The sequence below is a fragment of the Macrobrachium rosenbergii genome, chromosome 26, assembly GCF_040412425.1.
Source record: "Macrobrachium rosenbergii isolate ZJJX-2024 chromosome 26, ASM4041242v1, whole genome shotgun sequence".
Classification (NCBI taxonomy): domain Eukaryota; kingdom Metazoa; phylum Arthropoda; class Malacostraca; order Decapoda; family Palaemonidae; genus Macrobrachium; species Macrobrachium rosenbergii.
The window spans coordinates 24,301,338-24,319,968 of NC_089766.1; the positions used below are offsets into that span (position 1 = coordinate 24,301,338).

The window sequence follows — 18,631 nt, forward strand, 5'->3', positions numbered from 1 at the left end:
TACGTATCAAGAAAGCAGTGCAAATGATGCTTGGCAAAATTTATTTGTGATCGTTGAATTCTAGCGCACTCTGTTGTGCCGCCTCGTCACGGAATTGTTGAATCAGGAGTCAGGACTAGGCCTACGCCAATGTTTAATAAGTGATAGTGACAGCAGTCATGATGACAAGGGACTTCTTAATTATATAGCTTAAGAATAGCAGTGTGTGCCTTGCACCCCTATTTTTCATTGTTTTTAAAATCACAGCTGCTCCATCAATTTTATCTGCACTCTGAACAATGTCAGCTTTTTTTTTTTACCTCTTTCGATTACTGCAAGAATAGGCTCCTTTGACAGGAAAGAATGAAGAGAGTGAATTTTCCATAATGTTCCCATTCTTTTGAATCTTACAGAGACGAAAGCGTCTTGATAGGTGCTTTATTTTCCTTTCACTGGTATGTGATGAATACTTTTGAAGGAGAAGGAAAGATTTTTGATAATACGTTTTAAATCTTTGATCGGTTTTTAATGAATAGGCCTATCTTTGATGGAGGGAAGATTCCATTAGGCTTGCTTTTCTTTTCTTTATCGAAGTCCAGTGAATACCATTGACGGAGGTAAAGGTTTCAATGATGCATGAATTTTTTCCCCTTTGTCCAGTATCTAAAGAATACATTTGATTTGGAGGTATTTTATTCACATCGGCCTTATCGCCGATTTCCTTTTTTGTATAACAGTGGAGTTCACAACCGTGTAATCTAGAAATGCAATTGTTGCAAAACCCATAAATAAACATCTTATCTGCATATTCCACATTACTGGAACGGCAAGGCATTGTCTGCAGGGTCTTGCTCTCTAAACGAATCCGGAATTTGACACTTGTAACCAGGACACGCTCACTTTTCTTGGCAGAAAAGGGAGACTGTTTAGAGCAGTGCTTCTTAATCTTTTTTCAGTGATGGCACCCTAATTAATGTAATCATTACCGTGGCACCCCTTCTTCACCATCCCATCATATCGCATGAATTAACTTCTTATTTAATGAATAAAATTAATATCTATACTCAAACCAAAATCAGCACACCATACATGCAGAAATTTACTGTACAAACAAAGAGCATATCAGAAGAATTAGATAAACATTATTAGAGTAGACACACTGATAATAATTATATAAAGACTTTTGCGAACTTTTTTTTTTTTTACAAATGTTCATTGAGATGATCTAGCCAAGACAAAATTCATGACAATTTTGAGGCACCTCTAGGCACTGTGGTGCCACGGCACCCAGTTTGAGAATCACCGGGTTAGAGCAACAAGTGAACTGATCAGCTCAAGCCCCTCCCCACCCCACAAGTAACCCTGGCTACTCACGCCGACATCCCATATGCCATCTTACTTGTCCGTTTAATGAGAACAGTTATTTTAAAAATTCACCTCGCCGACAAACGAAGCCTTAAATTACATAAGAACATTTTCTGCTCAGAATAACTTTTTCTTTCAGTTCCCATAATATTTGCATAAACTCGTGTTACACCCTACATGTGTACCTTAGGTGGTCAGGTAACTGGTTAAAGTTCTCTAAATCGCAACTGTGGCTCCTCTTTTCAAAACAAAAAATTTTGATTGCAGATAAAGATTCCTAATTGGCAGCGCAACCTAATTCCCCCCCCCCCCCGCACCCCTCACATCAACAGACACAAGCACACATACACACAAACACTCATACACACACAAACACACATACATACACAAATACACTCTCACACACATACAAATAAATATAATGAGAATGGGAAGGGATCAAGAAGGGAGAATAGAATCATTTCCGGAAAATTAAAGTGTGCCCTTAAAGAGGCAAATAACAGATGACAGACTGTCAGAAGTAAATATGGGAAAAGTTAACCTAACATGAATCAAGAGGTGGCCGGGGCTAAGGACGAACTCTCTATTAAAGCCCAACAGAGCGAAAGTACAAATAGTGGTCCCTATGAAAATAACATATAAACAAAGGAGGACACAGAACGAGAGAAGAGGTCAGGGCAAGGTCAAAGATCAGATCGAATCCTCTGATTCCTCCACAGTTCCGACCCATACGCATAATAGAGACAAAGGAATAACAGAGGATGATCACACGAATGCCGGTGATAGCTGTTGTGCTCTTCCCTGCACCAAAAAACAATAAATAAGGGTCTGAAATAATTATTCATTAAGTTCTCCTCATTGTTCATACCTCTTATGGCATTAAAATGCCCCTTTTGATATATAAGGTCTCATACACTACATAGTTATGATGCAATACACCATGAAATCTGATCTCGATCAGTCATTAATGGAAACGCAGATAATTATTCGTCAGGTCTTTCAACTCAGATGTAAACACAATGGAAGACCCATGCTTTCCAATATTTGCTTTGAATCCCTTTGCAAATTGTTAGTTTCGTTTATCCTCTGGATATATGCAAAATGATTTAGGCTTATAATTATACATATTCAGATATCACGTCCTAAATATAAAAGAAATAGCTTGTATTCCGTGTGGAATGCGAACTGATATAGGCAATACTAATGATATACGGCAGGCTTTAGCTGAGGCCAAAGGAATCAGATAAACATTGAGTGCATATAGCAATACAAGACAATAGGAGACATTGAATGTAAAACAACAAATAGTTACTACTTTGATCTATGAGAGGTTAAGTTTATGAAGAATTAAAATAATCAACAAAATCAAGTTTTAAATAGAGTACACTAATAGAGAAACGATTTGGCAGCCCACTTATTGGTTCTAAGGGGGCAGAGAGTGTTAAAGATGAAATATGACAAAGCACGATCCCATGTGATACACTGATTCCGCCCTGCTTGAAGTTTATTGAACTTCGGTCATAATGTTGGCAAAAATGATGTATCTATTTTTTTATGAGTAACACAATAAATTTCTTCATGTTCAGTTTAAAAAATACCCACAACATTATACATGAAAGCGCCACCTCTTTCTCTCTGGCTGCTAAATACGGATGATGCATATCATATTCCAATTTGGATATGATGTTCTTTTTTAGATTTACTAATTCCTCCAGTACCGAGGGTAAAATGATGTAAAATGCAGGTAACTGATTTTAATCCCAATTTTTTAGCACAATGATTTTATTAAACCTTTAATAAAAGAGATTAATAAAAAACTAAATGTGATGATCCACCGCCATTTTCAATTGTTAATACCGTCGTAATCACAGCTTGCATCGAATGATAATCTGCGGTTAATAAGACAGGGAACCACAGCACAGAAATACATACTGAACACTGATGTACGTATGCGGTGAGGACTTCCTCCTCGGGGTCATCCCAGGGCGAGGATTGCCACCTGCATACACTACCGGGTTATGTTTACTTCGTCGAAGAAATCCCGGTAAGGATGACCTAGCCGAAGCACTCCATGGTGACTACTACCTCGTCGAGGCATTCCATGCTAAGAAATACTTCGTCGATTCACTCAGAGGCGAGAACTGCCTCGTCAAGGCGCTCGTTCTCAACTGGGTCTTGATTTATAGTTTGACTCAGAACAAACTCTACACGTCTTTTATCATTTCCCTAACTTCTCTTTTCGTCTACCCCTCTGCAACTCATCAGCGACCAGTTCAAGTCGACTGACATTCAGGTACCTTATTCTCTGTTTAAACCGGACTGGTTGATCCCCGCTAGGGGTTCTAACCATAGCAGTAACCACTTACACTTTGTGGTCCAGTGAAGGGATACAGAAATTATGATAGGCTATAGATTGCTTCTACCCTCACACAATCATTTCTTTACAGCGATGAATTTAATTCTCGTTGTCTATGAGACATTGAATCCACAAGAGATCATCGCAGAATCTTCCTTTCCTTTATAACAGTTAACAAAAATAAACTTGACTGAATCCTAAGTAATACTGAGGTTACCAATTACCAAAAAAACTAATTTATACCTAAATAATAATATCCATGGAAACAGAAAACACTTCAATCTTTTCTAGTATATAAGAGACGATAGATAACATAAAGTGTAACTTAATTCATAACAGAATTGTTTTTGTGTACTGAGAAAAAAATAAGAAACCTAGCGGATAAAATTATTAAAGTACTCAACTGAGTTCGCTTCATAACTTTAACTGAAAGACGATTGGCATGAGCAACCTCCCACCCGAACAGAATGTAAGCTGTAAGAGCTAAAGAAACAGTTTGCAGCAAGGGAATGCAAAAGCTTGTTAATTACGGATCGTCGTCCACACAGCCAATATTCTCTTCACTTAGGATGCAATGCACCATCTTCATCAAGGCTTTCCAAAGTCACACGAGCTTATAATCTGTTTACTTGCGTACTTTCATCAGTTTCACTCGCATGTACGAAGTTTATTAGCTTATCGTCTATTTGCTTGGTCATAATTATGTCTCTATTCAACTCGATTCATTTGTATTTGCTTTGCTCTCACTATCTAGTGCATAGGCATTCAATTTCACGAAAGCTCGTGAGGAGGGGTCGTAGTCGTTTTAAGGGACGTTAGAGAACACAAAGTAATAATAATAATAATAATAATAATAATAATAATAATAATAATAATAATAATAATAATAATAATGTTAAATTAAGCAAATAAATACCTCCTAACTCCTGTAATTTTTTGTACAATTCAATCACACTTTAATCGTGAAAACTTTTCCCTACCAATATACAGGAAGGTTCCGAAATCTACCGTCATCAGTTAACCTGAGAATTTGCCCCTCTCAAGAGGACACGGGAAATCGGATGTCAGGGACGTGATAATCCAAGACACATTCCTATGCAAGCGTTCCAGGGAATCCACCCACCACACTTGACACAGTTAGGAGTCAACGAGGACTAAAACCAGGATAGGTTGATCCCTTCCATCAAAGACAACCACCATTTCCAATTCCACCCACATTGTCATTCCAAACTTGCACATTCTACAAAAATGCTCTTTCAGTATACGACCTCTCAATAATCACCAGGGATCAGGAGTGAGGTACTGCAACACGTGCTTTTGTTGTGTTAACTATGTTTTATGGGACTTTTAAACTTCATACATACACACACACAGACACAGACACACACACATATATATATAAATATATATATATATATATATATATATATATACATATATATATATATATATATATATTATATTATTATTATCATTTTTGTACCACAAGTGATTCATTTAGAAACACATTACCCTGACCGGTTTCGAAAAATAAGAAACGGGGTGTAGGTCCTGACCGGTTTATATATTTATTTCCTATATATATATACCCCGTTTCTTATTTTTATATATATAAATAAAGTGTATTATATATAGATATAATTATATATATATATATATATATATATATATATATATATATATATATATATATATATATATATATATATATATATATATATATATATATATATATATATATATATATGCACGTCTGTATGTCTGTGTTTGTAGACAACTCAGCATATGTGACAAAATACAACGTGTGCGCAATTCTTTTTGACCTTCTCATTCCACAATGATCATTAAAACACCTGTACAAAAGCATGAAGAATAAGGCATGAAAATGAACATTGCTTCTTTTCATCACTACAATTTGACATTTAACTCGTTGGCGCTATAAATGAAATGAAATGTAAAGGTTTACAAAATGAGCAGTACACTTTGTAGCGTTCCGTTTTTTAATCAGTTCCTGACAATTTTTATGATGAATGGAAACGTTCCTTCATCGACGACAATCATTGGCAATATCTCCAACAAGAAACAGAAATAAAAAATTCTTTTATTTACTAAGTTCTCTCTGCTTCAGTTCAATCATTTTTCCTTGTAAATAAAAGTGAAATGAAAGTGAAATTTTGAGATATTTTTTCAATCATAAACCAAAAGAAAATGAAAATTATCTATTATTGAAACAATCTCGTGTGGATGATTCGTCAACGTCTCGTCGAAAAAAATGTAAAAACAGGGTTTTATATGCTTTCGGAATAATAAGAAAACCAGGAAATGACTTCTTATGATAATAAAATGATGAACATGGGATACAAATTGTGTCACCTTTATTTTACAAAAGACTGCTTTAAATATGCAGATATATACAAACTCACACATACATCATACATGCACACACTCGCACATTCGAACATATATGTGCTTGTGTGTATACACGCGTAATGACACCCACCCACACACACACACATACATACATACATACATACTGTACATACATACAGTTTGTCCTGACGTGAAAGTTCACGACACCTCAAATACATTTGTGCAAATCGTGATCATCAAAAACTGAAATTATAACCAAAACATTTGACAATAGAAAATTCGTATCATCAGGGAGCACTGAACTTATTACTTTCTACAATAATAAAATTTCTTGTGAAGTTCAAAAGGAATTTTTTGTAGCCTTTTCAAAAACCATTCAGGTGAACTTTCAAGAAATTCCAAGGAAAACTTTTAGAACCATAAAAGTAATAATGGCAATTAGGCATTGATAAAAGTATCAAATGTTCATAAAAACGGCAGAAAAATTAAAATGCAGCTCTTGAGTTCTAATTGCTCTGAAGAGCGAAAAGTCTGTTATACATTTTGTACACTTGCTTTTGATGTATCACTTGTTCTTGTGCGAGATTGCTCATTTAAAGTTGCCGTCTTAGTAAAACAAAAATGTGTTCAACTTTCTTCCTTGTAAAAGACATTTGATGAGAAACGAACAAAAACCGATCGAAGCAACAGAAATATGGAATGCGGTACAAAAGAGACACTTCATGATGATGACACCTAGAAACGAGCGCTAAAAAAGATGACTGACTTTTGTGTGCAACTTGTAAATAATAATAATAATAATAATAATAATAATAATAATAATAATAATAATAATAATAATAATAATAATGGTGGTGGTGGTGAGTACAAAGAAGAAGGTAAGACAAAAATTATCTATATAAACTCAAAACTTGAGAATAAAAACGTGATTTTCCAGTGATTAAATAAAAGTAGGAAAAAAAAAAGAATTATAATAACTGACAAAAACGTAACAGGAATATTATAATTACAATCAATGAATATTACATATCAATTTTCCCCTGACACAATAACTGTGACGGCAATAGAATTAGCCAATTCTTCCTTAGATGCTGACAATTTACCTTGGATTAACTGAAAATTGCAAATATACTTACGCCAGTTCTTTCTGAATTAAACTGTGATACCAACTAAGGTTTAAAAAGTGAAAATGTTATGACCGAGTGGCGGCTCTTTTAATGGTACAAAAATACGCACGCAGACGCTTGCATAGGCATACATTACATACGCGCGCGCACACACGCACAAACACAGACACACACATATATATATATGTATATATATACACACATATATGTGTATGAATTTTTAGTTACAAACGCGTGCCTATTTTATATTCAAAATATAAAACCGTCTGTATCGGTAATATCGAATTCGCTATACCTTCGGAATAAAAGTTTCTTCCCCTGTCCAGGAACCTGGACCCTAGGTTTAGAAACAAAGATAGACCGTGACTTTCACATGCACTACCAGTTGCACTTCCCTTTGGTGTAAGCTATTTCCAGGGTATACTGAATTCGGGGGAAAAAAAAAGATAGTTGTGGCTTAATATTTGGGTGTGAGTAAACACACGCACGCACACACACACATATATATGTGTGTGTGTGTGTACATATATATATATACATACACACACACACACACACACATATATATATATATATATATATATATATATATATATATATATATATATAGAGAGAGAGAGAGAGAGAGAGAGAGAGAGAGAGAGAGAGAGAGAGAGAGAGAGAGAGAGAGAGAGAGATACAACTAGACAGAAAAATAAATGTACCCTTTAATGCTTCAAAATGACTCTCCTGTAGGATGTCGCTGATACATTCTGTATAGTGTAACGCGACAGGACCAGCTTCATGCAAACACTTATCCGGAGGAACAACAGAGCCTAACAAGAGGAAAGCATCACGGATGAAGGGTAATGATCGTATCCCCGCCTGGTCGTGTCAACATCCTTCTTTGGTCGATGTATCATTGTGCAAATGGGAATTACTGGATGTTGCTCTTGCATAATGAGATGCAAATGACTTCCCATATTTTGGGAATACAGATCTAGTCAATGGAACTGTCGGCTGTGAGAGGTGTCATACGTTTGCTTTCTAAATGAACCTTTATTTAACCCAAAGTTTAGTTTGTTTAGAAAGTAGGTTATGTAAATAGAAAGCTAACAAATATCGACGGGTATGTAAATACAGAGTTCAATTTGCCAACAGTTTTGAACATCTCCACCTTGGGATATTTTTGGATACGTTTTTTCACTGAAACCTTTGAATCCTATTTTGGGAGTAAGTGAAGAAACTCTTCCTCCACGCCAAGATTCGAACTTGGTTTAGGAGAAATAGCTGTCCAATACTTAATTACACTTACTACCACGTAGAATATATTTAATATTATCCAAATAAAAAAAATCCTTAATGTAACTTGAAATCTATATTTTAAGCTATATGAATTCAGCACATATAGAAAGCCCACACACACACAAACTCGTATATTCATTTCTTCTCTTTTCACAGTCATGATATAAAAATGGGTGTTCTAGCAGGTTTATTTCTTAGGGCAATGAGAACGTGTGACCCTTGTAAGATAGATAAAGATATAAATTACATTGATAAAAGCTTTGATACATTAGCATACCCGGAATGGTTCCGAAAAAGGGCACTCAACAAAGCTAGGAGGATTTTTTACAGGGAAAATGCAGAGTACATGGAATACAGAAAACAAGAAAATAGTTTCCCTCCCTTATATGCCTAAAATGAAACAAATTACATAAAAAATGAAAGAAATTATATATAAATTTGTGTATACCTTTGACAACACCGTAAAAAACAAAGTATGTAAAAATAAATTGGAAGGAGAAGACAGTAATGAAGATGATATAGGGGGAGTATACATAATTAATTGCAACAATTGTGGAAACAAATATGTGGGTGAAACAGGTAGGGGAATAAGGACTAGAATCCAAGAACACAGGAGGGCAGTACAGCTCAACTCACAGGGGAGGCTATAGCTATGCACTGTTGGGAAAAGGACCATACGATGGATTTTAAAAACAGTAGGCTTATATACAAAAGCAATAACATCAGTCATAGAGGGTAGTGGAAGGGGCACTCATCAGACAGATTAAAGTGATAGAAGGAAACAAATGATTTGCCTCAGAAGATCCCATAAGCCGATCTTTAATATTAAAGGAAGCTAAGATCGACCCTTCTGACCTGGAGGTTAGGTCTCCTGCCCAACAGACCGATGGTGACTATTCACATACCACAAGGGTTAATACCACTGACCATCAGATCAGGATATCAGACCGACAGGAGGAGATTAACAACTCTCAAGAGAATGGAAACCAGGACAGCCATCATATAAATGACAGCACAGGGAGAAGTTCCAGATGATTGCTGGGCCTTGAACCAGCCTGACTACCTCATCTCTTGAAAAAGGGTCACAGTTAGGACCTGAAAGTACTCGAGATTAAAAGTAATATATGTAAATATTTACAAGTAAACAAGTTATACACAGGAATTTTGTGGGTTTCTCTTTCCATCTTCAGAAGAAAACTGAAAGAAGTTTTTGTTTGGTACATTTCAATTAATATACTGACAGGTCGTAAATGTCTATTCACGACCTGTCAATATATTAACTGTAATGTATTATCCTCTATGAATATTTCTAGCGTTTTGTGATTCAGTATTCGCCTAATTACTGAAATAAGCCTCTCTACATTGAAAAAGTTTTTAATTCAACCATAGTACTTACACTGGACAGGAATGGTTTTGGAGCCTTCTGTCTTGGTTATTAAATTACTCGAAGGGAAAACAATTCTGGTTTTTCAGTCCTTGATGGAAGTAATGTGTAGCATCTAAAAAAATTTTCCAGAGGGGAGACATTTGTGATTTTCCACAAAATACGCAATTTTTTTGCAAACTTTTCTATGTATATTAGGACTTCCTTTAAAATAACCTAAAAAAAAACCACGTCGTGCGAATATCTAACAACTAAATTAAAAAATGAATAAATGAAATCGGGATACATCACAATATTTTCTGAAGCGATTTTACGTAACTAAATAAAAATGAGGCGAAGGTTACACTTGGTGCGTTTACGAAGACAAATGAAGTGCTGAAAACTGGAGAGGTCTTTGTCATTGTTTATTCTGTCAACAAAACTGAGGAAAGAACTGCGACAGAATTACAGCATTTATTTTTGAATGAATGAAACGGAAATGTTAGCATTAGAGCCAATGCAGGGACTGTGAAAAGAATAAACGCAGTAAAATTAATTATCAAAGCATTTTTACTTTACCCCAGTTATGAAACATTAACACGACTGTTATACAATATCTCTTCAGTGTCAAAATTAATGACGAACACATGAATCGGTGATGCAGTAATATTCTTTCACTAAAATCATTAGAAAAGAACTAAAAAATTGGTAACCGGGACACAGAATTGTGCGCCACAATAGTACTGTACATGTAATATGGCTTCATAACCAAATGTTAACATAAAAACAGCGCTCTCATAAATATTGCTTACCATTCATTTATTTTAAAAAAATACGTTAATATGAAAAACAAAATATTACATTACATACATGAAACGATACTTCCTTAATGTTCTTGCTTCTTTACAAAATGACATTAAAACTATAATAGTATAAGAGGATTAAAAAATCAAAAGCACTATCTAAATACAAACAAGAGGATTACAATATTGACTCTTATTGATAGATCTATGCAATGATACTGACGAGATCATTGTTGACTCGAACTGAATGATGGAATCACTGAGTCTGCTATTCATAAAGGATTGTATGAAATAAAACAATAATTAAATGCTTTATATTAAAGTGATATTAAATGGAAAAACAGAATCTATAATTGTGCGTTTGTAATAAACTAAAAAAAAACGTGAATTAAAGTACAGCTGATCATCTCCCATCTTAACCAAATAGCACCCAGCCGTGAAATATTTAGTTCAAACATCAGTGATCATAATCATTTTAATTTTAATAATCATTATATTTGTAACCTGTCCAACAGTATCAAAGGAAAGGGTATTATGGCATCAAACCCAACGCCATAAGACGGGTTAATCGGATTACCAAACTAAACCTCAACAGAAGGAGGAGGAGAAGTAATCTGGTTACTCTCTGGGCATTCAGCTGCTGTACTGCTGTAAGTAAGAGGGTTAGAACCTCAAACACACTCTTAAGTGTTACGTTGTCAGAAAGGTCTCTACAAGTTATCTTCAGTATCACCTACGTAATACAGAACAAAGTATGAAGTAATGTAACTATAGCAGCCACACTAAAATTTAACACCATTGGAAATATTTATCACTAAAAATTTAAAGTAACTGGTTTGAAATTACATTATGGAACTGCCCATCCATGGACACTGAAGGGCAGCGCTCCAATGTTATTAAATTATTAGATATCAGTACAAGGAGCATACTGTGGAACTAGATCATGAAACCTTGGCAAGAAAAGGTCAGCGGAAAAATACGGCGCCGAAGTTTCACTCCAGAATGGGATAAAGAACGTTGTAAGAATTCCCGTTTGTAAGAAATTTTTAACAAATATATTCTCAAAAGCTGTTCTTTTACTCTTTTCAGAGTAAAAAAGAGGGACTACAATTCTGGTATAAAGAGATACTTGGGATTCTAGTTGTAACTGCTCTATAACCTATAAGAATAATCTTTCTGTAAAGGTTCATTGTGTTGTTGAAATGATGTGATATCATTCTATAGTTTCTTAGCTGTCACATGTTCTTTATTCCATGGAGGGGATTAAAAAACTGAAGTAGCTCAGATGTACTTGAGGTTCATAAGTAATCATGCTCCCATCTCCAGCAATATCGAAGTTCAAAAGTACAAAAATCGCGTTCCGGTAACCTACCGTGAAGATATCGGACGCACTGTTGACCGGTAGATTGTGAGGGCAGAATGATAAAACTTCAGTCTTGTAGGGCGAGGCTAAGATACAAGACCCCTATTTTTACTTGTTACTGCCCTGTGAATGTAAAGGCTACGGAAATCTTGTTAAAAATTAATATTGGTTTGACACAAGTTTATGATGAACAAATAGAAAATGTCACAGGGTTCCCGGCCAAGCTTTAAGTGAATAGAATTACGAATTTTGAGATAAGAACACTGAGCTTAAGGAATTATAGGGAAATATATAAAGAAACCCAAAAAAATAAACAAACAAATAAAAATCATAAAATAAATAAATAAATGGTTCTAAAAATTCCATACTGATAAGACTTTAAAACCATTCTTGGTGCAAGGAACTAAATATCTTTCTATTTAGTCTCTTCCAGAACCAATTTCCTATTAAAATGAAATTAGTTTAAGTAAAAAAAAAAGGTTTAATTATAAATAGTCTATATACCTCTTTAAAATATTAATGTACATGAAACGAGGCCATATCCTTTGGAATGAATTCAATTTATACAAAATTTATAACAATAAAACATCCTTTTAGGACTGAAGTTCAATGTCCTGTTCCCATTAGCGGTAAAATTTGAAAAAATAACCGCCTAAGTTAAATGAGTTATTGACACAATACACTTCTTTACAGCTGTTGGGACGAAGTTGTTTCTACTGTAAGTTCACCGTGAGTGAAAGTTGTTTCGAAGTTTGCCGGATATGGAAGTAGTTTAGAAAGTTTAAGAAGAAGCCTTGTTGATTCAGGAGAAGCTTAAGCTGTTGTTACCTGTGAGCTGGGTTACTCGTCAGGAGAGTTTTGGTTGAGATAATTTTGAGGAAGAAGACGACTGAGAGGATTTGGTGACATGATAACTGGTAAGTAATTTTTTTGTGTGTTCTTGTTTTGTTCAATCCAGTGCCTTTACGTACCTTGACAAGGCAAATAAGAAAATGAAATGGAAAGGCTGGATCAAGGTCAAAAAAAGGCTCCCTAACAAAAAATGGAAAGTTATGCATGTCTGGGAACACAAAAACACGAGAGGTTCAAAATTTAGCAGCAGAGGGGAAGAGACAATCCGATGTCGCAGAGGTTAAGAATACTAAATGTCGATTGATTTTAGAATGCCATCTGAAGACAGATGGAAAAAGTTTTACTGGTTACACTAGTAGTAAGAGAGCCCGTGACAGCACATTGCTGACTTAGTTTCACAACAACAAGGAAAAAGTGTTGGAAGAGGAGCCTTCCAAGGAAGAAGACTAATTTTTCTGCCCATATCACAACCTAAAGTAGTTAAGGAGGAACTCCTCCAAGCAAATAATCATCTCATATGAACTAGTTACTTAAAAATCAACAATAATGTATTTCTCTGTAATGCATTATCGTGTAGTGTTGAAACATGAAAGAAAAAATACATAAAAATTAAATAAAATAACTAAAGAAAGAAAGGAAATACAATTCGAGCTTAACTTCAAGAATGGAAACTCGAGTACATTATAAAAAACCAAAATAAAGGGTCTGCGGTTAAAACCCAAACTCTGAGCACACTGAAGAATGGAAAGATGACAGACTATAGAAGGTTCAAAACATATTGAATATTATGACTTTTGCAACACCGTCGTAGTTCGAGAAGCCACCATGAGTTTAATGAATACAAAAGATCTCAAGAATCTCCGAATTTACTATGAACATTATCTAGATCTATGAAAGCTCTATGACCAAAATGCAAAAAAGCTCCAAATCCCTTGATGCTCTTGTAGAGCCCCACAGTGACCCACACGCCATCCATCTTAGCTGGCCAGGTAATCTCCTCATAACAAGCATCTCTGCGCGCCAAGCGCACACATACAAGAAACACAGCAGATGTCACACATCCTTTGTACATATATTCTCGTTTATATTATTGTTATGTTAAATGTATCATTCTTAGAACAGGCATTACAATGTCAGCATTCCAGCTACGGGTATAACTTCATTCGTGTCTTGTATATTGATTTATGTATATCTTTCCATCCTCCAACAAACACAGTTGGTTGTACTGTAACCTCTGTGTTGTTCGCCTCATGTCAGGCACTACATTTCTGTTTGTTGTATGAGTAAATCAGTAAGTTTGTAGCTGCAGTCTCTTACTCAAGCCTTTGCAACATTGGTGACCATGGAGATGTCCAGCTCAGCCAGCCCCAACGATGCCAGGCTCTCCAACGACAATGTCGCTGCTGACTCCATATGTCTGGCCCAATTCACGCCCCACAACCCAGAAGCTTGGTTCTTCAGGGAGGAGACAATCTTCCTATCGAAGAAAATTACCTCCTCACCACGCAAAGCAGACACCATCCTCGAATTCCTGCCAGACAAAGTTTTCGGGCAAGTCGCAGGATGGCTCACAGAACTGCAAACCCTTGTCACCTATGAATCACTGAAGGATCAGCTGAAGTCATCCTTCAGCATGCCACCCACCATAATAGCCAAGAAATTCCTGAACAACGTGGAGGCAGCCATAGGAGACAAGCAGCCATTGTATGTGTACAAGCAGTTGCGTCGGGTCATAATGCCACCCTCCGCAAACGGCCAACCTGAGTCAACCCTGGACCTGGTGAGAGAGGTCTTCCTCACAAAACTACCCCTCCAACCAGTGGCGGCCATTCCGTATGCCTCCACCATGCCCATCAAAGAATTCATAAAATTGGTTGATGCAGTACACATGGCCCACAAGACAGCAAAGCCCACCCAGCCAACCATAGCAGCAGCAGCTCAATGGTCCCAGCAGTCAACTGACACAGAATCAGACAGCGACTCAGAGGGACCAGCTGTCCCATCCACAAGCAGAACTTCCCTAAACAATTCATCAAGGGAAAGACCAGACAGAAGAAAGACAAACAACCAGAGGAAATGTGCTTTTTCCATTGGGAATTTGGGAAAAACACATGCAAATGTAACAAAGGCTGCCTGTTTTCAAAAAGCATGCAAGAGGGTCACATCCGCGACCCAAACAACTAAACATCAGCAGTGAGCAGACCGGTTGCCTCATAAGAGAAGCTGCGCCTGCTTACTGCTGTCTTTCTTCCAGATACAAACGCAAGGGATCCACATGTTTCTTCGTCTGGAATGAAAGATCGAACACAGAATTCCTTGTGGACACCGGAGCACACAAATCATTTGTGGCAGCCAGCCCGCACAAATGACTCAACCCCGCCCCACCCATCAACCTCCATGTATCCATCACCAGTGAAGTGCCACTCAAGATGTACAGGAAGCAAAATATGAATGTATCATTCAAAGGGAAAGACTACAGCTGGACCTTCATCATGGCAGATATGATGCTAGCACTTTTAGGAGCAGACTTCCTAAAAGCACATGACCTGCTAGTGAACGTAGCATCAAAACAACAATCCCAAAAACAGCTCCAGTATCATCTCAACAGCTGTGCAAACAACCCACCACCACATCATCAACGCAATAGCAGAGACAACAAAAAGGTCCCATCGCAGCATACACTCCAAAGCCATAGATATGCTAACTTCTACAAGACTACCTAGAGGTCTTCAAAGATGACCTCCATCATGACTTAACCAAACCAGCAGAACATAACATTCAGCACCATATAGAAACTGAAGGCCACCCAGTCCATGCACACTTCAGACGACTAGTCCCAGACAAACTTGCCTACTCCAAACAAGTGTTCAGGGAAATGGATAATGCAGGAATATGCCAAAAAGCCCCCAGCCCATGGGCATCCCCCCTCTACATGGTACCAAAACCCCATGGAACATGGTGCCCTTGCAGAGACTATCGGCGGCTAAATGTCAAAACGAAGCCAGATGGATACCCGTTGCTGAACATAGCAGATATAACCAACCAAATGAACGGAGCAAAGATCATCAAAATAGATCAGCTGATGGTGTGCTTCCAAATTCCAGTAGTGAAGGAAGATATGGAAAAGACCACAATCATCAACCTCCTCAGCATCTGCACATTCAACTACAGCTGTTTTGGCTTTCAGAACACAGGGGCAACCTTCCAAAGACTTATGGACGAACTGCTGGGCAACCTTCCCTTCTGCATGGTCTACGTGGACAACATCCTCATATTTAGCCCCAACCTCAAGCAACATGTTAAAGACGTCAAAAGGGTGCTGCAGATACTTAAAGAAAATGGACTCGTAGTAAGTGAAGACAAGTGCGAATGGGCAAAGAAAATGGTGGAATTCCAGGGACATCAAACAAGCCCAGATGGCATTAAACCCCTACCAGAGAAAGTAAAAGCAATTACCGACTTCCCAAAACCAACAAAAATTAAAGCAATACTAGAATTTTCAGGACCAATCCACTATAATCATAGATTTATCCCAAATATTGCTAAAATCACGAACCCAATCTACAGTACACATGCCTACAGGGAAAATCTAAAAAATTAAATTGGTCAGACTTTCAGGATAATGCATTTCTTTCAGCAAAACAACCAATAACCTCTGCAGCCACATCAATCTTTCTTCTACCCCATAGGTCCCTCACTTTGACGACTGATGCAAGTAGCACGGTGATGGGTGCAGTACTAGAGCAGAAGACAGGTGACTGGTGTTCTTCAGCAAGAAGTTAGCATCAGCAGAACAAAAGTACTTCACATTCGACACGGAGCAGTCCACAAAGCCAACTGTCACTTCCACTACATGCTTGAAGGAAGGCAGTTCGTCATACAAACGGACCATCAACCCTTGGTGCAGGCCTTCACATAGACAGCAGATGCATGGTCAGCACAACAACAGTATCACCTATTAGCAATAACTGAACACTCCAGCACCATCAAATATTTGAAGAGTTCATCAAACACCTCGGTGGATGCACTTTTGAGACAATGCCTCAACACCATCCAGCCTGGGATAGCCTATCCCGAAATAGCAGAGGCGCAAAGAGATGATGTGAACCTACAGCGACTGCAGCAGAACAACCCTGCCCTTACGTGCAGCAACCTGTCAATCAACAAGGGAGAGACAACCATCGCCTGTGAAAATAACATGGCGCATAGAGAGTGGATTAGGAGAGTTCCACACAACACACTGCCAACTCACCCACATCCTTGTTGACATAGTGGGACCTCTACCCTCCTCCAAGGGGTACAGATACCTGTTCACCATCATCGACAGGTGGCCAGAAGCAACATCAATACAGCAACAGGCGGCAGAGTTGTGTAAAAGCTCTCATCGGATGGGTCAGCAGACACAGATTCCCAAAGATTGTCATGAGCGACAGGGGGGCAAACTTCACATCCGCCTTATGGAACACCCTCGCAGACCTTTTGGGGACATGACGGCCTACAACCTAGAAGCTACTGGCATCATCGAAAGGCTACACCGGTCACTGAAAGCAGGAGTGGGAGAAAGGAGTTACCTTGGGTCTTACTGGGCCTGCGAATGTCACCAAACGTGGCATTCAACACATCTCCAGCAGAAGCTGGCAGACGTCTTTCAACATGCAATAAGCCCAACATCCCCACCTGACACCTGCAAAGCATTAGAACAAATACTGCCGGCCAAAACAACTTACCACATGCCCAGAAAAGTGTCCGTCCCCAACGAACTGCAGAACGCAAAATATGAGTTCATACGGGTAGACACACACAGAACCCCCATCTCCCCAGCTTACTTGGGACCATACCATGTCATCCAGAGACGACACAATGCCTACCAAATGACAGTGGATGGCAGAACTACATGGGGTTCCATCGACAGCCTAAAGCCAGCATACCTCCCGGACACTGACATACAACCATAGGCCTCTTCCAAGGGGGGGAGTCCTATAGGGTCCAACATGTACCCACACACCATGCATCTTAACTGGCCAGCTAATCTCCTCACAACGAGCGTCTCTGCGTGCCAAGCGCATGCATACAAGAAACAGAGCAGATGCCCACATCCTTAGTACGTATATTCTGGTTCATATTATTGTTATGTTAAATGTATCATTCTTAGTACAAACATTACAATGTCACTATTCCATCTATATGTATCATAACTTCATTCATGTCTTGTATATTGATTTATGTATATCTTTCCATCCTCCAACAAGCACAGTTGGTTGTACTGTGACCTCTGTTTTGTTCGCCTCGTGTCAGGCACTACATTTGTTGTTTGAATAAATCAGTAAGTTTGTAGACGCAACCTTTGCTACACTCTCATTCTTTAAGATGCATTTTCCACTGGAAACCTCAAAAGCTCTGGATAAACGGGCAGAAATTTCTTATCAATGACAGGATTCAAGCGTAGGCTAAGATTATTATTTTCTATAGAATCGATAAGCTAAGATATCATGATTAAGATTATCTGTTGGGACAACACATGAATGTATGTATGTATTTATGTATGTATAACTGTTTCCTATATTCATAAAGTAATTCATGGATTTATTAGTTTATTCAGCTTTCCCAGAAGCATCTGGGACGTTTACCTCAGTTTAAAGGCTCCAAATTCAGTCGAGAAAGTCTGTGTCGACATAATTACCTCACTTCTGACCTCCGTTGGTGGTATGTATGTATGCATATATATTATATATATATATATATATATATATATATATATATATATATATA

General features: G+C 37.6%; 1 protein-coding gene across 1 annotated transcript; it reads left to right on the top strand.

Annotated features, from left to right (window-relative positions):
* Nucleotides 1-17,250: 17,250 nt before the first annotated feature.
* On the top strand, nt 17,251-17,817 carry LOC136852777 (uncharacterized). The gene has a single exon (XM_067127674.1). The coding sequence runs from the start codon at nt 17,251-17,253 to the stop codon at nt 17,815-17,817; it is 567 nt and encodes a 188-aa protein (XP_066983775.1).
* The last annotated feature ends 814 nt before the right edge of the window (nt 17,818-18,631 follow it).

Excerpts from the sequence above, each read along its gene's own strand:
- LOC136852777 (XM_067127674.1), top strand. The coding sequence starts at position 17,251 with ATGGGTCAGCAGACACAGATTCCCAAAGATTGTCATGAGCGACAGGGG.